Source organism: Mustela nigripes, chromosome 4 (genome assembly GCF_022355385.1).
Source record: "Mustela nigripes isolate SB6536 chromosome 4, MUSNIG.SB6536, whole genome shotgun sequence".
In the NCBI taxonomy this organism is placed as follows: Eukaryota; Metazoa; Chordata; class Mammalia; order Carnivora; family Mustelidae; genus Mustela; species Mustela nigripes.
The window spans coordinates 13,658,772-13,681,903 of record NC_081560.1 but is presented as its reverse complement, the minus strand read 5'-3'; the positions used below and the strand labels follow the sequence as shown (position 1 = coordinate 13,681,903).

General features: G+C 37.9%; 1 protein-coding gene across 1 annotated transcript in view; it reads right to left on the bottom strand.

Annotated features, from left to right (window-relative positions):
* KDM7A (lysine demethylase 7A) overlaps positions 1-23,132 on the bottom strand; it is an 84,742-nt gene that overhangs the window by 33,928 nt on the left and 27,682 nt on the right. The window contains exons 2-7 of the mRNA XM_059396283.1: positions 13,042-13,127; positions 7,650-7,767; positions 4,474-4,634; positions 2,502-2,643; positions 2,013-2,199; positions 653-815 (exon numbers count right to left, since the gene is read on the bottom strand). Of these exons, the coding sequence (XP_059252266.1) occupies positions 653-815; positions 2,013-2,199; positions 2,502-2,643; positions 4,474-4,634; positions 7,650-7,767; positions 13,042-13,127 (857 nt within the window). The remainder of the gene's footprint in view (positions 1-652; positions 816-2,012; positions 2,200-2,501; positions 2,644-4,473; positions 4,635-7,649; positions 7,768-13,041; positions 13,128-23,132) is intronic.

The following is a 23,132-nucleotide window of genomic DNA, read 5'->3' as shown; positions in this document are numbered from 1 at the left end:
GAGACAGAAAGTACATGAAGTGGTTGCCAGGGACTCAGGGGAGAAGAACGCCTATTAACTGGTATGGGTTTGTTTTTGAGGTGATGAAATGTTCTGGAAGTGGTATGGGTGCACAACTTTGGTAATCTACCAAAAACCACTGACATGTACACTTTGAAAGGATAAATATTATGGTATAGGAATTTTTTAAAAGATTATTTATTTATATTTATGTATTTATTTATATGTATCAGAGAGAGAGAGAGAGAGAGAGCACAAGCAGGTAAAGTGACAGGCAGAGGCAGAGAGAGAAGCAGGCTCCCCCCAGGGCAAGGAGCCTGATGCGGGACTAGATCCCAGGACTGTGGGATCATGACCGGAGCCGAAGGCAGCGGCTTAACTGACTGAGCCACCCAGGTGTCCCAGTGTATGAATTTTATCTGAATAAAAATTAAAATGAAGGCAAATGACAGAAAACACAATTCCAAAACAGGTTCTAATTGCAAGAAAGGCCCTTTAAGGGACAAAGCAGTGAAAAGTCCAAGGTCAGAATTATCTCTCCGACCACGCAAAGCTATTTTCTACCATGTTAAAGCCAGAGCTTCCAATAAAATGCCGACTCTGTGCAACTGAGCATCAACTATGGGGGGAGGGAATGGGATGAAAGCCTTACCTGTAGGAACAAATAAAGTATGTCCCTGCTTTACCACACATTTGTAGCATTTATCCACCTTATCTCCAAAGAACACCTCACTCTGGGTCACAGATGAACTCCAAGACTCATAGAGTGCCAAGTTTTCATCTGTTGGCTTTATCAAATAGAAAATCTTCTCACCCTAGAAGGAAGTAATCACACTATTTTTGAAAAAAAAAAAAGCCACTCTTAGGATGGCCCACATGGATGTGATTTCCCAATATAATGATCTAAATCAAATTAGATAATTATCGGATTTTTTTTTAGGCTCAAGAGGACATCTTTCACAAATCTGATCAATAATTACTGCCCTTAATAAGCATCTTCACAAAAGCTAAAGCTCCCCCTCCAAAACACGACCAGGGGTCAATAAAGCAGGGTTGGAGAAACAGTTACAAGAGAGGAAAGTAAACAATCATAAACACCTTACTGATCTCATTTTTAAGGTATGGAAGTAAACGCATGTTAATAGGCCCAGGTCACAGAGTCATCTCTGCAACTTTGCCCTTGCCCCTAAGATCTAGGACTATTTTTTTCAAAGACCGGTAAATAAACTTCCTTTGATCAACTAGCCCCTGCTTCTCACGGAGAAGAGAAGAGGTTCAGGAGCTCAAGGACACAGCGTCGTGTGCAGTCCAGAGCGCTGCTGAAGCATGGGCACTGTACACAGAACTGGTTCTAGATCAGCACTGTCCAACACATCTTTGTGTGATGATGGAAATGTCTTCTATCTGCACTATACATTAGTTGTAAGCCACATGTGGCTACCGAGCACTTGAAATGTCACTAGTGTAAAGAAGGAACTGAATTTTAAATTATATTTAATTATAATTATTTAAATTTAGCTACATATGGCCAGTGGCTACTGTATAGTCCAATTCTAGATAAAGCAAGGTGAATATAAGCTGCCAAGAAAAATTAGGTGTTTTTTTTCATGGGCATTTCTGACTCATTCAACTAGCTGTCCTGGCCTACCCTTAAAATCAGAAGCAAGTATTACTGTAATTATGCTGTAATCAGGTATTTGATTCAGGGATTAACTAATAGTTGACTAGGGTGAAAAGGAAACAGAGATGAAAGGCTGCAAGTGACCAATTTTTGAGACAGGGACAAAAAAAAGGAATGTAAATATAAAACAAAAGCATGGTGGCCTCTCCATTACTTGAGGTTTTAAAAAAAGAAAAACCATAATGCTTAAAGGTAAAATGCTGGAGCCTACTTAAAAAGTACAAAAACTTCCCTCGTAATAAATGTCATTTACAGCGAATGAATGCATTCCTGGAAAAACAGGACTAAATGTTTCTGTCAGTAAGAGGAGAAAGAAAAGCCCCAGTCTTACCCAGAGGACATGGTACCAGACTGAAGTTCCACCAAAGTCAATGTGGAAATCCGTGTAGCTGTCTTGAACTCCCATTAAGCAGTACTTCTGAACAAACGGCTTGGGAAAAACTGAATCATCTGGCCAGTAATTTTCCACCCAGGAAAGTTTTCTGGCTATATCAGGGACCTCCACCAATTCAGACATCCTTTAAAAAAACAAACACACATATACACACATCCCCACATCATGCAAATTGAAAGTTCTTAAAGTTTCATTTCCCATCTCAACCCAAACCAAGAAATTAAATGGAACTCTAGGTTAACAATACGTAAAAGATTAAAATTCATTATTTCTAAATATTCTCTGTATGTGTCAAAGCAAAATGTACATTGCTATGACTGGACCGCTTCAGAAGTCATAATAAGATTTCGTACTGAAATAAATGTATCATTAACTACATTTAGCTAACACTGAGAAGACTAAACCAAAATGTCCAGAACTACTCACTTTGTATCTGAAAATTCAAGGCTGATCACATTTAACACTTTTGGTCTGTTAGGATTCATGAAATATTTAACATAATTGTGAAGGGTCATTTTGCTGTCTGCCTGCCTCGCCACATCGATGACGTCTATCACTTTGTCACCACCTGCAGAGAAAAATTATAGTCTTGTTATTGGGCTTAAGAGTTACAGCAATAGATGCCCTAAACAAAAATATTTTAAAGACTATATTTACTTAAAGCCAACCATAAAACTACATAGCCTAGACAAAGATTCTGCCAGTATCCTTACTTTTTAAGTCCAACTGGTACTTCTGAAAAAGGGGGCTGCTTTTGAGGGAAAGAATAAAGCAATAAAGACAGAGTTACTAATTTAACAATGAGGGTGAAAACTTAAATGCTTACAAAGTTTTCTACATACTACTGATTTCAGTGTGCAGCTCACATGGACAAAAATGCATTATACTGGTATGTGGGAACTGGGCCACGTGCTCTGCATTTTCAATGTCCCCATGCATAAGACGAGGGGACGGTCTTCGTCCTTCCACTCCTCTAACACCTAAGATTCTATCATTTAGAAAAACCAGTCAGTCGCTGTGGAATTAGTGAACAATGTAACTATGACAATTTCTGCTTGCCAGGTAGTGTCTTCTCTTCCAACATTCTGTTTCAAGAAAAAAATCGGTGGGTAGGAAGCAAAAATCAGTTCATATTAATGCATGTGAAATGAGTTCTCAATTGGGATTAATTTAGATTTTTCCTATAAAACCATGAGGTGTCTCTCGCCCATCACTGTACAGTCACCCTAGAAAGCAAATCCAGTTTTGTAATGTCCTACAGGACAGACAGTGAATTCAAAATATGACAATACTTAATCAATCTGAAAGAGAAATAAAATAAATGCCATTTTCTCACTTTAGTGTAACTTTATATTAACGTGCTGCCTAGTAAACTTTATTTTGTACCTAAGAGGCAAAACAGTTCTGTTAACCAAAGCATTTTACAATGCTAAAAAGTAAACTATCTAGGCGTTTGAATATTTTTCCTATACTTACATTACACTAGCCACTTATTTTACAGTGCTATTTATGCAAACAGGCCAGGTTAAACCTCAGCCTCATCTCCTAGTCTATCAAATAATTCAGAATTAGTGAATGCGAAGTCATGACATTAAACTGTGTTTCCTCAGTGAAGCATTTATCAATGAAAACTGTCACTCAGTGGCTCAATAAAGGGACAAGTTCTCCAGCATTTTCTACTCGGGAGATAATGCATCACAGTAAATGTACTGTTCAGAGTCAAGGTCGATTTGAGATCTAATCCTCAAAAACATCTCTATCCACAACTGGTAAGGAATGAGATCTACATACAGTCAGTTTTATCTACAGATACCGAGATGAGAATAAACAAAATGACTGACAATGTTGAGAAGAATGCAATGGAGAAACGGTTTCCCCCTTGTTTCTTATGCCTCTCTGGGCCTCAAAATCACACACCGAGTCCAGACACCAGGCAGTGGCAATACCATCAAGTCACGAATATAGAAACGGGCTTGAATGTGGTCTCCTCTTTCCCCAGCCCTTCTCTAGGCCCTGGAGGTCAATGACACAGGATCCAGGGATTCTGCTCTTGCATGCTACAGAGTCCTAGAACCAGTCCAATTTCGCAGTGTCTTCCTCCTGTTAGCTGTAGTTACACCTCACAACTGTTTCTCCTAAGCAGGTAGCAGACAATCTGATGGCAACAATAAGAGTGGCAGAATGAGGCTGAGTACATAAGAATAGAGCAACTGTCTCATTCTCTTTCTCTGACAACTAGAGGTTTGCTCAGAAGAAAAGTTTTCGACCTAGGTGATACTGAATTTCACTTTTCCTACTAAATTACCATCTCTTCACTCAACTTCTAATGTACTCAGAACACTACTACTACTCCTTTTACCACATTTCCCCCAAGTACTTCAAGGAACCAAGTGCGTACCTACATAGCGTTCCACATCCATGACAGAAAAAGTAGGTGGAGGGAGCCTGAGTCCTAGGTCATCTAATTTGGGGACCATAATAGGAACTTCAAATCCGTGTTTCTCCAGGTATCTTTGTGTCAGCTGGCTGCCATGCATCTTCACAATGATTTCATCGGCACTAAGGAAAACACAAGGGTAAACAGTCATCTTTGTTGGTAAATTCATTAAAAAAAAAATAGTCTGGGAATGAGTTAACTCATATACTCATATACTGCATCACTGTCTATATCAGCAGTTCTCAACCAATCAAACCCAATTCTCTTTTTTAGAACAAATGTTTTATCAAGTCCTTTTTACTATTCTAAAGTAAAAGTCATAAATAATTACCTCAATATGTATCATTGAAAAATATGAATACCTAAAATTAGTTTATAGCAAAATACATATTCGATACGTAAATGTTTCAGTAAACTACACAAGGAGAGATAATATAGTAATAGGATGATTACAACTTCTTGTAATGAGTAACCGAATTTAAGAGAAGTAACTAGATCAGAAGCCACTAAAAACAAGCTGTGTAGGAAATCAGGAGAGTGAAAGGTAAGGGGGCACCTTAGGAAAAAAGCTGGTGTCAAGATAAGTAAAACAGATAAGATTCTATCCAGCTGTAAAATTCTACACAAGTATTTGTTAGACATTTCAAAGCCGCATGGACATAGAACAATTCACTGTTGTCCCACACCATGGAGAATGACTAGCTCCCATGGTTCCCTCCCATGGTTCCCGTCCACCAAGATAAAGGTCGAAAAGGAACTCCTGATCTATCTGTTATAACCAGTATGTCATAAGTTACAGTAAGTGGTCACCCAAGCCACTAAAAAGCATGCTGAACCCCAGCTGCCCGCTCTCATGAGTAACACGTCATGACCATCACATTTAAGAGTGGTTTGTCCCTTTCCAATGTTCTCTAACCATAAATCAAAGATCTCTTTAAATGAGGATGTCCTAGACTTAATCTTCCAATTGCCCCCAGAATGCAGCTGTTAATACATTCAAATAAGTACAAGAGCTGCTTTACAGGCTACAACAGTCCTTTCCATTGACCTTAACTGTATTCACGTCACCTGCAGCCTGGGAATCAAGGAGAAGACAAGAAGTACGGGTTCTCTGAATTACTGGGCTCTAATCTGTCCACCCTCTCAGTAAGAAAAGGGCAGTCGGCAGCTCCCTAAAATGAGACAGACTTGTTCTGGATAGTCTTATATTTGAAAGACTTAGATCTCCTTCATCTGACTCACTGTGTTCTGTGCTGCCTTTTAGTTCCCCCACAAGCATCTAACATTTCCTCTTTCCCCAACCTCTGAGAATCAAACAATTCCTTCAACTCCAATCTGAGGGATAATTTCCAGTCACTTGTACTTTCTGATCTTCAGTGTTTGGTGTTTTACTTCCCCTGTCGATCAAAAACCTGTAAGTACAAGTGCTTAAAAATACATGCACACCGTTATTTTCAAGGGAAAAAAACTGGAGACAACCTAAACATATATCAGGGAGGGATGATTAAGTGGATTACGGTGAGTATACCTGACTGCGTACTACACCGCAGTCAAGGAGAGGGGTAAAGCTTTGTAAATGGGGGAAAAATACCGATGAAATAGGTATTTCATATGCATAATAAACCCCATTTTATTTTTTAAAAACTAGATGCATGTATATATACACACATACATAGACATAAATATTTTACATGTAATTATTTATGTAGGAAAATGTCTCAAAAGGCCCACACTAAGTTTTAAAATGGGGGAGAGGGAGGTAAGATAACCCATGCACTATATTTTATATACTTCTGTGTTAATCACATCAAGTATGTGTAATTTGATTAATTATCATCTCTACATATGGTTTTTGAATGATGTTAAGGTTTATGGAGTTAAAATAAAACCAAAAACCTTTAATTAATGGTAATAATCATTTAGACATTTGTGACCATCTCTGTAACTGCTCTTACTTGTTACCACTTTGGCACAGAAGCCACAGGCATCACTAGGTCAGGATTTTTAACACTGTTCTTTTGGGTCACAAGCCTATTTGAAAAGAGTAAAAGCTTTGGCTCCGCTTCCTGAAATATGCACATTCATATATTGACACTAAACTATTTACATAGCTTCAAGAAACTCACAAGCCTCTCCGAAGCCTATTCTAGACCCAGGCTGAAAACTCTGGCCCTAGCTCCAAACCAATCAAGGAAAACAAACATTCGCCCAACCACTCTGAAACTGGTAAGAGAGAGTATTTGAGACGAACGCCTTCACTATCACAAAAGGCATGTGGAAACCACTGTGGAGAGCTCAGCAGACCTGAGGGAGCCAACACTGGGTGCGTATCAATTACACATTTCTGTTTAAGGATTAAACGAGGGAAAGGGAGAGACAAGAATGTTAAAGACTGTGAAGAAATAGCACGGGTTTTACAGTTACAGGACCTGAAATAATTCTGTAATAGGCTGCACGTGATGTTGAGATTTAAATTTAAATTGTGCTTTCCCTCCTTAACAAGTCTGGATATGATCTCTCTCATGTAAAAGGCTATTAAGCATTATCACTTTAAATAGATGTCAGGCAGCAAGCGGGAAATGATTTAAATTAGCATGATTAAATGCTGTGCAATACTTTTGACGCTCCCTGAGCCACAGATAAGTCAAACACTTTCCATTATCTTTTAAAAATCAAAAAGCCCAGTCCTGCTGCCACCAGAGAGGCTGAGCAATGGTTATGGGTACCCCTGCCAGACCCAGGGTAGAGAGATAAGAAAACAACACAAGAAAAACACAGAGTTTGACAATCAGAACAGGGGAGGACAAGCAGCAATTTCCCATCATGAAGAATCCGGAACCGGGAACAACTGCCTTAAATCAGTGTATTTCAAATTTTCTGGACAGAGATCAGCAGTTCATGTATTTGTACAAGGTGCCCCAGTACACACAGGTAACACGATATGGTTCCATGAAACCTTGCTTATTTACTCATTACTTATATAAATGCGCCAATATTTTCTATTTCATTAATAAAAAAATAAAAGGTAAAACGCTGAGAATGGGCTGCAACCTGAAGTCTGAAAACATTGCTTTAGATAATGCCACTGCATGAGATAACAGTCTCAAGTTTTCTTTGGCAAGAACAAGTTTCCATACCTTGGGAAGACTCGAGAACGTAACTCCTTCACAAAAGTTCTAGTCCCAGCTTGCACTGGTTTGGTGCCATCATCAATTTCTGTGTAGTCGTGCCTGTGCCAATTCCTCCGTTTTTTCACTGGGTTTTTAGAAGTTTTAAAAAAGAGAACAGTTGTGATAACCAGTGATACCATGTACTTTCTAAAAGGTACATTCTATATGATAAGAAATAGCAATTATGAGTACAATAAAAAACACTCCCTTTTGAATGCATTTCCAAGCTGAAGAGTATAAATTTTACTTTGTGTAATGCCACAATTATAGGTAACTGACTGTGGATTTTAAAAAGTCTATGCTAAATCTATGTTAACGAACTAGAATTTAAATAAAATTTTGAAGAGAGCACAAAATTTGTTTTTAAAAGTCTACTCTTTATTTCAAAAAAATTTAAATCGACAAATGCAAATTAGCAGATGGAGCCCATTTTAATATCCACACTGACACATACAATAAAATAACACAATTACTTTAAATCATGACTTTCACAAGACCATGAAGTGACAGTATGATTTTTATTGATCATCCAAGTCATGGATCCCACATCAGAAATCTCTTTTAACAGCAACAGTTCCCTTCTCTTTTATGTCAAGATCTGGTCCCAAAATAAGCATGCTTACACTGCCACAAAAGAAGAGCAGGTGGCTGCAGCATAGCTAAAGAAGATAAATGACAGAACAAGTAACTTTACGATGAGTCCTAATGCTCAGACCCTGTAATTCTACAGCTCTGGGCAACTACGGTCTTGAAGAGAGTCCTGGCAATCAAAATCAGGAGACTTGGACTGGACTCCCAGTTCAGCCATAACTTATTCTGCAACTGTGGGCAAGTCATGTGACAAGACTGGGTCCACTTTCCTCAAATGGAATGAAGGGAGGAGTGCTGTGTTTCTCTTCTTCTTCTTCTTTTTTTTTCTTGGAGTGCTGTATTTCAAACCATGTTGATGAATCCCTTAGTAAAGGGGAAGATGGGGAAGAGACCAAGACAGAAACTGTGGACCTCATTCTGCTTTCGACCAGGGCGACACCACCTACAGCCCTTTTGTGTGCTAGAAATGTAAGATGTCTAAATTTTATATTCTTTTTTAAGTTTGAAAATCACTCTTACAGGGCACCTGGGTGGCTCAATTGGTTAAGTCACTATCTTCAGCTCAGGTCATGATCCCAGGGTGCTGGGATGGAGTTCTGGTCAGTGTCCTTGCTCGGCAGGAAGCCCGCCTCTCCCTCTGCCACTCCCCCTGCTTGTGCTCTCTCCTCTCTCCCTCTTTCCCTCTCTGACAAATAAATAAAATACTTAAAAAGAAAAAAGAAAATCACTCTTAAGACTAAAATTTTCATGACTCTAGGAAATGTACTAAAGTCTACAACCAGCTGAGAATGTATCAAAAAATAAATAAATAAAATGGACAGATACGAGACTTTGTAGTGAAGCAAGTAGTATAAAATATTAATAGTGGAGCCTACATGGTGAGTTTGGAAGTACTCCCGACGAAATTCTTTCAACCTCTCCCGTATGTTTCAATGTTTTCCTAATAAAACATGGAGCCAGGGGAACTCTATGAGTCTAAGTTATTCCAAACCTTCACCCTAAAAGATCATAATAAATTAATACTGGATCCTCATCTGGATAAGAAGTCACACTAAATAACCAATAAGGGAGGAAATTGGGCTTATTCATTTCTGAGGGTTTAAAACAAGATTCTCAAGTAATTCATGGCAGTCAAACCCTCAATACAGAAAACAGTAAATCCCATTTTTTAAAAGTCTCATGAGAAAAATAGTATCATAAAGCAACCTTCCTAGAAAATGCCATTAAGGCATCCTTCGTGTGTTATTTTTTCTCATTTAAAATCACTTATAAAATTCAAGGGTGTTTCATTCCAGGCTTCTGTTCTACATATATATAGATACATTACCCCATTTTATTTTCAACTGGGATCATGATGTTCATTCTGCTTACCTTTCTTATTCTATCATGAGCATTTTTCTCCTTATTAAATATTCAAAAGCAATTTAAAAGCAGCCTAGAATTTTAAGACATAGATATAGATGCATCACTTTATAATCCTTTTTCGACTCTTAAGCACTTAGCTCATTCTGAATCTTTCTTCAAACAAAATTGAGATTAATATTCATATATATAAATCTGTTTCCCTCATTAATTCCTCAGGAGAAATTCCTAGAAATGCCAGAAGACTCAATATTTTTAAGATATTTACTACATATTGCAAAACTGCCTCCAAAAAAGTGATAGGTAAATCACATTCTTACCAGTATACACAAGCAGCCTCTTTCGAAGCCCTGGGTCAACAGTGAGCATCACCATTTAAAAAAACAAAAAAAGAGGGGTGTCTGGGTGGCTTAGTTGGTTGAGCATCTGATTCTTTATTGCAGCTCAGGTCATGATCCAGGGGTCTTGGGATGGAGCCCTGCATCAGGCTCCCCGCTCAGCAGGGAGGTGTGCTTGCCTCCCTCTCCCTCAGCCCCTGCCCTCACTAGCACATGCTTGCTCTCTCTCTCAAATATATACATACATCATTAAAAAATAAAATTTAATTTAAATTTGAATTTAAATTAAAAAAAAGACAAAGTTACCCATTTGATAGGTAAACTACAGTATTATAGTGTTTTAATTTTCATTTTGGCAGAACAGATTAGAGTTAGAATAGATCTGGGATTGGACAGCTATCGGCTCAAACTCCAACTCCACCAAATAACTACACAAAAGAGCTAGTTCAATCATTTTTCTCCCCTCAACATGTCACAAATATCGAAGGAAATAACATAAGTCAAGTACTTCTTAGCATAGTTCCTAGGGCATCCAATAAGCTGCCAATTACTTGCCTTTCCTTTTAAATGAGCAGATCTGCACAATGTTGACAGAGATGCTACAACTGTCTTGTTAGACCAACATGCTTAACACATAAAATCAGCCACTGCAAGAAGGTGACTGAATTTCTTAAAGGAAGGAATGTTCTGGTAGCCATCACAGGGAGAGAAAATTTTGAGTTTAGACTCCATGTGCCTGAGAAACACTGAGATATGTAAGTCTGGGGCTTTTTTGATATTTGACCTTAAATTAAATTCTTAACTCCCATTAAAAGGGTCAAATCTAAATTCACCATACCAAGTGACTATTACACTGTCTGAACAGTATCTACAATAAGGATTCCTGGGGAACTCTGAGAGAACAGGAAGCCCTGGGTGGCAAACGAGAGAGGCTCAACAGCAGAGGGAAAGGGGCCAAAAGGAATGACCGAAGTTAAGGGTATAGGGTGAAAGGGAGGGAAGGTGAGCCTTAAATTAAGATAGAACAAATTACTGGATCTTGGACATTTTCCCTGTGGGTATTTAGTGCTGGACTTTTGCCCAGAAGATAACCAATTCCTGATCTTTTGTGATTCAAGCATGAGAAGTATACGAAGGGCCACGCAACAGTCCAGCTTCTCTCTGAAGCATCATTATGCAAAGTGCAGGTCATGATCCATTATGGATTATGAAATCAATTTAGTGAGCATGACAAGCTTTTTAAAAAAATTAAATCATATAGAAAAAACAGAAAGCAGAATGCATCACGTATCATAGTGTTTTAAACACAACACTGTTCCATCTCATTGTAACCCACTTAATATTTCATTGAAATTAAATTCAAATTATTTCATTTGGAAATTATATAAATTCTAAACTAAAAGTGTTATAAATTTTAGTTCTGTTTCCTTTCTTGAGGTAACAACCCAGTACTATTTATTTCCTCCAAGAATTATACTTGGTCAATAATCATTCCAAGTTGTATACCACATACTTCACTGCTACACAAAATAAGAAGCTTTAAAAACATTTATGACAATAAACTGGCCAATTACACAAAAAATTCTACCAATTTGCTAACCTCAAATTTTACACTGTGTAATAAAATGGATAATGTATATTTTAATATTTTATGAAATTTAATGTAATATTTTGATGTATTCTTACAGCCTGAATTTCTAAATCTCTTACAAAGATATTAAATTATTAATTCTAACAGATAAAATGGAAAAAAAATACTGTCATCTTTTTTTCTCTTTAAAGATTTATTTATTTTAGAGAGAGAGTGCAAGAAAAAGCAAGCGTGTGTGAGTGGGGACAGGGACAGGAGGAGAGGGAGAGGGAGAGAATCTCAAGCAGACCCCCCACACAAGGAGCCTGGCGTGGGACTTGGTCCCACGACCCCAAGATCACCTCTGAGCTGAAATCAAGAGTACAGGCCAGGAAGTTCATGTGCTCTCTGGGGTGTACCAATATCACACATAAAACGATATTTAACTCAGGCAGGAAAAGTGTAGGCAGACACTTGCTCAGGCCTCTGCCTTCCTCAGAATGGGACTGGGTCAAGGGTGTTGTCTCAAGTTGGGCAGGACTCTAGGCCACACTCAAACTGAAGACCAAAATCAGAAAACAGAATAACATTTCAGCATTTTGATACCCAAATCTCCCAAAAATATAATGCATGTGTGTGCATTAAAGTCTTATCCTGTACACTGTCCCAATTACTACTGAAAGGTTTTTTTTTTTCCAATTTATAAAGAGACAAAAACATTTGAAATCAGTTTCCAAAATCAGAAAACTTTACTTTTCCACACTTCTCAAACTGAAAGCACTGAATACATGCCCTTAAGTTTGGGGGTTTTGCCCTTGCAATTAAGAACGACGGTATTTTGGGGGCACCTGGGTGGCTTTGCCGGTTAAGCAGTTAAACGTCTAACTCCTGATTTTGGCTCAGGGTAATCTTGGGGTCGTGGGATCAAGCCCCACGTCAGGCTCCATGCTCAGTGGGGAGTCTGCTTGAGATTCTTTCCCTCTCCCTCTCCGTCTCCTTCTGTCCTGCCCCCCATTCACACACACTCATTTTTTCTCTCTCTCTAAAATAAATAAATCTTTAAAGGGGAAAAAAAAAATGACAGTATTTTTTTCGATTTATCTTCTTGATTTATCAAATGTTATTCAGCAATTCAGACAGAAATTGCATTCTCATGGGGCTCCTGGGTGGCTCAGTGCGTTAAAGCCTCTGCCTTCAGCTCAGGGTTCTGGGATCGAGCCCCACATCGGGCTCTCTGCTCAGCTGGGAGCCTGCTTTCCCCTCTCTCTCTACCTGCCTCTCTGCCTACTTGTGATCTCTCTCTCTGTCAAATAAGTAAATAAAAATATTTTTTAAAAAATTTATTTAAAAAAAAAGAAATTGTATTCTCAGTATCTTCAGAAAAATATTCCCTATAGTTCTTGGTGGGTGTAACATAACTAGTCAAAGTATTATTAAAATATTGTCATGTACAATTAAATTCTAAACTTCAGTTTTTATTTAAGTTTCTAGTACTTACTCAAGGAGGAGCCATGTAGAACGGCACAGTTGGGACAGTGATAAAGGTCAATGTCAACAGCATGATGTTCTTCTACACCAACACAGCTAGATAAAGAAAAATAGAGTCAATATGTAAATAAGCTGAAAATCTTTACTTAACTACAGCAGATGGTTAGAATTTAGCTGGGAAGTGTACAACAACCTCACCAACAAATTCTGTAGATTACAGAAACATATGCAAAGATAAATTTTATTCTCCTCCCTATATACTTGCTAAATAATTATGGGGCAGAATATGCCCAAATACATGGAAAGTGACTCACATTTATCAACAGTAGAGACATCAGAAGTAATTAGAAGCCATAAGACCCTCAACCATTATGAAAATGCCACCTAGTGTGGACTCATTGTTTGTATTCCCCCAAATTCACATTTGAAGCTGTAACCCCATCAGGGTATTTGGAGATAGGGCCCTATGGGATTAATTAAGACTGAATGAGGTCATAAAGGTAGGGCCTTGATAAAACAGGATTAGTGTTCTTAGAAGAGACACCAGGGGCACCTGGGTGGTACGGTCAGGTAAGCATCCAACTCTTGGTTTTGGCTCAGGTCATGATCTCAGGGTGGTGATCTTGGGGTCACAAGATCAAGCCCTGAGAAAAGTCCCACATCAAGCCTCCAGGGGAGCCCCCCATTAGGCTCCATGCTCAGCATGGAGTCTGCTTGAGATTCTCTCTGCCCCTCTCTGTCCCTCAAACAGACAATAAATTCTAAAATAAAGAAAAGAAGAAGAGGAGACACCAGAGAGCTCTCGTGATCTCTCTCCTTTCTCTCCCTTCCTTCCCACCCCATACCCCATCCCAGCATTCTATTAACGCAGCATTCAGTATTCAGTTAAAATATGTTTCAAGAAGGAGAGGGGAGAAGTATTTGTAGTCAACCAAAAACTGAGAGTTCACCTCCAGCTAACCCACAGTAAAGGACATGCAAAGGACATATTGCTGGCCAAAGGAAGATGATCACAGAGAGGTCTGATGCAAGAAAAAAATAAAAAGCTTAAAAAAGTAATAATAAATATATGGGTAAATTTACATGGATATTCCCTACATAAAACAATGTCATGTGAGATTTAAAAATACACAAAGAACTAAAACACATGACAACAGCAGCATCTGAGTTAGAAGAGAACAAATGGAGTTACGGGTTTCTACCAGAAAGATGATGATTAACACTGGACTTCAGTAGTGAGAATGCCTCCTAGACTCTCTCAGGAGACAACTGAAAAAAGGGAAATAGAAAGTGTAATTTCCATACTATTAACAGTGGGGGGGACAAAGAATTTATTTTAAAAATCAATTCAAAAAAAGGAGGGGAGAAAAAAAGAAAAAAAAAATGGAGAGACTAAAATAAAATGGAAGTATAAATTCAAATATATAAGTACCGTAATTATACCATATGCAAACTGATTAACCTGTTCCAAATAAGACAAAGATCACCCGGCTGGACTTAAACACTACAATTCACTAGTTATAGGAGACACACATAAAACAAGGAACCAGAAGGACTTTAAATAATAGGATGGGTAATTTTTTAAAAATAGTATTAAAAAGTAGTAATTATAGAGTAATTTTTTAAAAAAAGTACAGGTATGTTAAGATTAAGCAACAGAAAATCAAAGTAAAAAATATGAGATAGACACACACAATTTAAAGATTTGATTTCCCAGGAAGATGTAACAGGAAGGACCGCATGGGACATTTTGACAACTCTCTCAGTATCTGACAGAATAAAGCAGGTAAAACAAAAATCTATGAAATATATAAGATGTGAACTTCAGGATTAAAAAGCATGGCCTAGGAACACATGGGTGGCTGTTTGTTGAGTGTCCAAATGCTGGTTTCAGTTCAGGTCACGATCTCATGGGTCATGGCACTGGGCTCCTGTGTTGAGCTCCAGACCTCAGCACAAGAGCTCCACACTCAGGGAAGAGCCTGCTTGAAGATATTCGCCCTTTGCCTCTCCCTAACTCTCATGCGCTCTGTCTCCCACTCTCTCTCACATACATAAACCTTAAAAAATAATAATAATAATAAATATGGGATGCCTGGGAGGCTCAGTGGGCTAAAGCCTCTGCCTTCAGCTCAGGTCATGATCCTAGGGTCCTGGGATCGAATCCCGCATGGGGATCTCTGCTCAGTGGGGAGCCTGCTTCCTCCTTTCTCTCTGCCTGCCTCTCTGCCTACTTGTGATCTCCGTGTGTCAAATAAATAAACAAAAATCTTAAATAAATAATAAAAATAAAAATTAAAAACATGATCTATCCCATAGATATTTATGGGATAATACACCCGACATCTATAGAACACACATTCTTTCCAGCATACATCAACCATTCATAACAAGCAACAGCACACTGAGCCACAGTCAAAATCTGAAAATCCGAAAATTTAAAAAAGTCTGAAATCTGGAACACTCTAGCCACAGTTCAATTAAGACAGAAATTAATGACAAAAAAGTTAAATGGAATCTTCATGTATTTAAAATTAAGAAACAAACTGCTAAATAACCCATGGGTCAACAGATAAATCATAATGAAACACGGAAAATTATCTAGAAATGAACACTAATAAAAACGCTGCATAACAAAACTTGTGGAAGCAGAACTTACGAACAGAAATGCACAGCTTTAAACACACGTATTGGGGGAAAAAGCTGAAATCAATAAGCTAATAAGCAGCTACCTAAAGAAGTGAAAAAGAACAGCAAAATAAACCTTAAAAACACAGAATGAATAAAAAAGCAGAACTGATGATACAGAAAATGAACCATGCAACAGAGCATCAAAGCCAAAAATTGTTTGAAAACATAAAGTTGGCAAACCTCTCTGGCGAACTGAAGAGATAAGACAAGAATAACCAATACTGGGAACGAAAAGAGGTACAGAACTATAGATTCTAAGACATTAAAGGTAAAAGAGTATTATGAACAATCTTACGCTAAGTGACTAGAAAATATAGATAAAATAGGCAAACCTGAATCACAAAAAACAGAGTATCTGAACACTCCTGGAATTGTTACTTTGTAATTTTTAAAAATTGTCCTCCCAACACACACAAATATCCCAGTTCCAAATATACCCAAGAAGTAATTCCAATACTATATAAAACTTGCACCAGAGAATAGAAAAAAAAAAAGACTTATTCCCCAACTCATTTTAGTGTAGCATAGCCTGATACTAAAACTTACAAAGAATTATATAAGAAAGGAAAATTAAAAACCACTCTCATTTATGAGCAAAAATGCAAATACCAAGTTTGGTCTATCTCAGGAATCCAAGGTGGTTTTAACTCTAAAAATTTTAATCAGTGAAATTTGCTACATTGACATTAAAAGAAAAAGTCTTGTGACCACTTAAAAAGATACAGGACAGGTACTTGACAAAACATTTACTTATGATTAAAAGGCGAATAAAACCTCTTAGAAAAATAAGACTAGGAAGCCTGCTGATTCACAGACTTGTGCTCCCGAGGCAAATAATACATTAGATGTTAATAAAAAAATAAAAAATAAATTAAAAAAAATAAATACTAGGGCAGCTCCATAATCCATTAAAGGGTGCTTCCAAAAAATCCTGCAAATGACATGACATTGGTCTCTCTGAGATTAAGAACAAAAGAAGAATGTCTGATGTTACCAGTTTTATTGAACATTAGCTGGTGTGGTAAAATAAGAAAAAGATTTAAAAGGTATAGGAACTAGAAAAGAAAAAAAAAGCAGTCATTTGCAACTATTACACCTATATCTGCAGAAAACTCAAAAGGATCTATAGATAAATGATAATCAATAAAAAGGTTGCTACATAGAGTATCAGCACATAAAAATCACATTTCCCTATATAAAAAATATAAAGCTAAACAACGAAATAAAACACCATGTATACCTGGATAAAAATTGTCAAGGGGTCCCTTGGTAGCTCAGTCAGTCTTGATTTCGGCTCATGTCATAGTCTCAGGGTCGTGAGAACAAACCCCACATCAGGATCTGTGCTCAGCATGGAGTCTGCTTGAGACTCTCCCTCTCCACCCCTACCCTGCTCTTCCCTGGACTAGTGCTCAATAAATAAACAAATAGATAAAATCTTTTTAAAATGTCAAGTACACTGGAAGTGAACAAAAACTAGCAAAGACCTCTTTAAGGAAAATTTAAAACATTACTAAGTGATTTTAAAGAAGATATAAATGAATGAAGATATACATCATAGTCATGGATTTGAAGTTCAATAATGTAAAAATATTAATTCTCTGTAAAGTGATTCACAGTTTCAATTTAACCCCAATCAAAATCTAAGGAACCTGATAGCTGATTCTAAAACTGATATGGAAATATAAAGAGCCAATAATACATAAGGCAATCCTACATATACTCTACCAGGTATCAGGATTTATGTGAAAGTTATAGGAAGTGGGGCACCTGGGTGGCTCAGTGGGTTAAAGCCGCTGCCTTCAGCTCAGGTCATGATCTCAGGGTCCTGGGATCGAGCCCCGCATCGGGCGCTCTGCTCAGCGGGGAGCCTGCTTCCTCCTTTCTCTCTCTGCCTGCCTCTCTGCCTACTTGTGATCTCTGCCTGTCAAATAAATAAATAAGATCTTTAAAAAGAAAAGAAAAGAAAAGAAATGAAAAGAAAAGAAAAGAAGTTACAGGAATTAAGGTACTGTGGAAAAGAGGCATGAACTCAAAAACAGTCTCATGCCCATACGGACACTTATATGTTACACAGAAGCCACGGCAGAGCAGGCAGCAAGGACAGATTTGTCAATGTAAGGGTCTGAGACTTTTATCCATCTGTATGAAGAAAAAAATGAAATTAGGCACCTAATTCCCAACATTAAAATTTACTGCAAAGTAGATCAGAAACCTTAAAAACACAAGAAAGAAAAACTAAAAAGGCTGTGATAAGAGAGTATGAAACTAGCAGTGTTTGGCTGGCTCAGTCAGTTGAACATCTGACTCTGTCTCGACTAACGTCTGGATCACACGGTTACAAGTTCGAACCCAGAGTTGGACTATGAGCTGCGTGTGGAGCCTACTTAAAAAAAGAAAAAAGAAAAAAAAAAGATAATACGAAAATACCCTTATGACTTTTGTACTGGGAAGGGCTATCTTACTCAGAATATAAAATGCCCTGTCCATAAGGTGGGAAAACCCCCCAGTAATTTCAATCATACCAAGATAAAACTGTTCACTAAAATAAAGAATAAAAGGATAAAGCAGAATGGAAGAAGACATTATAGTACAGATCACCACTAAAGGAACTATATCTAGAATATAATAAATTCATACAAATAAGAAGAAAAAAAAACAACAGAAAAAATGGCCAAAGATTTGAAGAGGCACATCATAAAAGGAAATCCAAGTGGCTAACATACACATGGTGAAATGTGCAACCTCATTAACAACTGAGGGAAATACAAATTAAAATTGTAATATAATACCACAATACACCCACCAGACTGGCTAATACTAGAAAGTCTGACGGGACCAAATGTTGAAGACGATGTGGAGCAGTGGAAACTTTTCATGCACTGCAGGCTGGAGTAAATCTAGTACAGCCATTCGGGAAAACACAGCTGCAACAAAACTAAAGAACTGTATTCTCTGACCAAGCAATTTCTCTCTAGGTAAATGTATCTTAGAGAATCTCACACACATGTGCACCAGGATACTTACTGAAACAGAAATGGTTACAGAATCATTATTTGTAATAGTCAATAGTAAAATGAATGAACTGTAGTATATTCTCAAAGTTATAGTGTATACAGATTAAAAAAATGAAAGAACTATAGCCCCATGCAATATCTGAACAAATTCTGTGAGTGATCCGTGTGTTAAAAAGAGAGAGAGAGAGAATACATACAGTGTATTCTACTCATGAAGATCAAAATCAGGCAAAGCTATACTAGAGAGCTTAGAGATTAAACTAAAAAGGAAAGCAAGAAATAGAGAAATCATAATAATAGGATCACGGTTTCCCCTAGGGAGCTGCACTCTGGAAAGGTGTGTCTTGGGGTCCTGGGTGGTTGTTATGTTTTCTAATTATTCATTAAACTGACGATTTAGGTTTAGACTTGTTTTTGTGTCATTTTAAGCAACCAAAACTTTAATTAAAATGTAGCAATTGAACAACTATAACAAAATACCCCCCCAAAAAATCTTAGAGGTATCTGGATATCCCAAAACAAAACTACTTTCTTGTGTGAACTCCATCCCAAAGATCTGCTACCATACAGTCTTTAAGAATCTGAGTAGAACTCACTGCAATCAAGACTAAAAAGTCAAAACCAGCCATCAAAAATAACATGACATTGCCATTCAAACATTCAATCTGTGTAACTGAATCCTATAAACACAATTCACTTTTGAGTAGAACTGAAACTTGCTTTATTTGTCCAATTTAAATTTATTTCATTTATTTCCACAGAAAGCAAAAGGTGAATATACTGCTTAAAAAGATTTTTTAGGCGCGCTTGGGTGGCTCAGTGGGTTAAAGCCTCTGCCTTCGGCTCAGGTCATGATCCCAGAGCCCTTGGATCAAGCCCCAAATCAGGGTCTCTGCTCAGCAGGGAACCTGCTTCCCCCTCTCTCTCTGCCTGCCTCTCTGCCTATTTGTGATCTCTGTCTCTCAAATAAATAAATAAAATTTTTAAAAAATAGATTTTTTAACAAAATTTTTAAAAGATTTTACTTATCTGAAACAGACTGAATGAGAGACAGAGGCAGAAGAAGAGGAAGAGGCAGACTCCCCACCACTGGGAATCTGAACCAGGCACCATCCCGAGATTCCAAGATCATGACCTGAGCCCAAAGCAGGCACTTAACCGAATGAGCCACCCAAGTGCCCTAAAAAGCTTTTTTATTTATTTTTTTTAAACTGAAAGGCTACCAATTTCCAATCCAATAAAATAAACCCTAGGCAAAATTCTCTACACATTTATGTACCATGTCCTGGGCCCACAGTTTCTTACCACCCAAAAGGGTTTCTACAACCCAAAGAAAAGGTTAATAATCATTAGATAGGGGATCCAAGCTTCCAAATTTCAAAACTTAAAGTACAAAACTACAGTAATCAAGATTGTGAGGTACTAGCATAAGAAGAGATATACAGAATGCAACAGAATTGAGAACCCAGAAATAAACCCTCACATTTAGGATCAACTGATTTTCCACGAAAATGCCAAGACCATTCAATGAGGAAAGAAGTCTTTCCGACAAATAGCCCTGAGACAAACACACATGCAAAAGACAGCACTGGAACTCCTACCATACACATATACAAAAAGTAACTCAGATAGATCATATACCTAAGAACTAAGAAAGAACCAAAACTATAAAACTCTTATATTAGGTGGAGGAGTAAAGCTCTGTGGCCTTGAATTAGCATCCAACCTCAAACACACAGGTACAAAGAAAAAAATTAATGAACTGGACATCACACTATTGCCTCTGGTTTCTGTTTTCTCAGCTAACCTGGTGCGAGAACATGAGCTGAATGTGGTAAGTGTGAGAAAAGAAAGGTGTGAGGAGTGAGGAGTTAGGAAAGAAAGTATAAAATCATTGATCTGAAGAATGAAAGACCCAGAAACACAGTAACATGGCCAGGCTCAGAGTCCACCTGAGGTCTGTGACCATAAATTCCAACTGAAACCACTTCTGCACATAAAAATGTAACATTTTTTTCTGCCATGTTCAACACAGGCCCAAGGGAGCAGGATGGGTCTGTCCGGAGTTGGGGTTTTATGGACAAAGACCAGAAAGAGAGTTGAGGATCCTTACAGAGAAGTTAATATAATGATGGACCCTGTGATCCGAGCTGCTGGATGGAAGGGGCATAAAGACAGAAGAAGGTAGTGAGAAAACGGTGAAATGGTCTGCGGGATCTCAGTGCATCCCTATCCCTGACTCAGTGGAGCCCTCGATCAAGTGATCTGTAAGGGATAGAGATTATGCCCAAATAGTGGGATGTTCAGAATCTGAAATATCTGAGGTAGTGTATTCTTTAACACTGATAAGGTTTAAGTGCAGTAACAGCAGGCTAAGATGGAAAAGTTCATGAGGAGAAAGTGAGATGTGTGAGGACTACCCTGTATCCAGTGAGAGTTCCAAACCAACCCTCTCTATCAAGTGAAGTTCATTAGATGTCAGTAGTAGGGGCTTCACTTCAACCAGAACAGAAACTCAAAGCCACAGAAGCCAACTTGACACTTCCAAAAACTCAGATTTGTCTCATCGTACCTTGACTATGGCCACATGTCTCATTCCTAAAAAAGTGACGGCTACACCAAATTAAGTAGGAAAACGATGTTAGATGTGTCCTGGAAAATCTAAACCAGCACAGAACATAAACTCAGCTACTCATAACTAAGATTCATAAATAAGGGCGATTTCCACAAGGCTCAGAGAAAAAAAAAGGAGGATAGGAAAATCAAATTAATTCAGGACACTTTGGGCAAAATTTAGCTAATAATACTTCTCAAAGGTCCCTGGTTCCTCTCTCCAGCTTCCACTCTTCATCCGCCATTCCCACAACAATATAATCTCTTATACTATAATGTTAGTGATGTCTTCAGGTTTTGACAATTATAAACACTGAAATGTTTAAAGTTGCAGAATTTAATAGTAAATTTGATACATTTACTAATTTTTATAATAGTAAATTAATAAATTAGTAAATATTAAAAACATCTTAATATAATATGCAATTTTTAAAAATCAAATTAAACATAAAAATTAAGTGTTCCTAAACCAAGAAGTTTATTTCAGATCTTTGAAGAGCACCAAAGGGAATCACTACATACATTTCAGTTTCTCTCCCAGAGGGAGGGATAACTCACCCACCTCTTACCCACCGCTTAACCTCACCCTACATTAAAAGAATTCTAGAATCACTTTGGCTTTAATAGGTATGTTAAAAGCAAACAGAGTAGAACACACAAAATGTAGAATTCTGAAAGCAAAATTTGTAAGAATCACTTTCAACCCTTTAGTCTCTCTCCCTCCACTTACTTCTCTTATAAAACTTGCCTTCATATACAAATCGCCCTACTTTTTCCTAACAGTAAAATGTTCAATGTTTATTAGACCAGTGTGTGTGTAAACACGTGTGTGTTGGGGGTGGTTTTCTATAGAGGTGACAATCTGACCTTTGCTGAATAGCTTCCATCTATAGAAGAACAACCCCACTGCCAAATGGTGAGTGGGACAGTGACAACTTTAGCACTTGCTATTGTCTTAATCTTCTGAAATTGTTGCTTAGCTGGCCTTTTTCTTTCTTTCTTTCTTTTTTCTTTTTGGACACCTGACAAGAACAGAATGGAATTAATGACTAACCAGAATTCCGTAGGATCTGCCAAACATTCTCTTTTTTCCTCTTGGATAATGCTCCCATTTATTTATTTTCTCTCCTATTGTTGTTGAAAGGGTGGGTGGCCAAATTCTTTAAGATCTCACTGTCCTGTGGACTTCATTAGATATTCCTCTGGCTTCAAAATCTCTCCCCATTCTTCACCTAGCAATCCACACTACCTAGTCTTCAAACCCAACTCAAATTCCAAATTCCTCGCTGGATCACCCTCAGAAAGTCCTTTGACACTTTACTGATACACATTTCTACATATTGATACCGAGCTATTTTATTTTATTTTATTTTATTTAAGATTTTATTTATTTATTCGACAGAGAGAGATTACAAGTAGGCAGAGAGGCAGGCAGAGAGAGAGGAGGAAGCAGGCTCCCTGCTGAGCAGAGAGCCCGATGCGGGACTCGATCCCAGGACCCCGAGATCACGACCCGAGCTGAAGGCAGCGGCTCAACCCACTGAGCCACCCAGGCGCCGCCCGAGCTATTTTATATACTCTATTTCCTGAACTGAGCTCAAGACTTCTCTCAGTACCAAATACAGCCTGCCCACGACACCACGATCCCAGTAAATTTCTACTGGTAACTGTGCAGAAAACCTATTTGAAAACCAATACATTTGTGGTAAAGCTACAGCAACTTTTATTTTTAAAGTCCATTCAGCTTAAATTTTTTTTAAAGAATTTGGTATAGGAACTA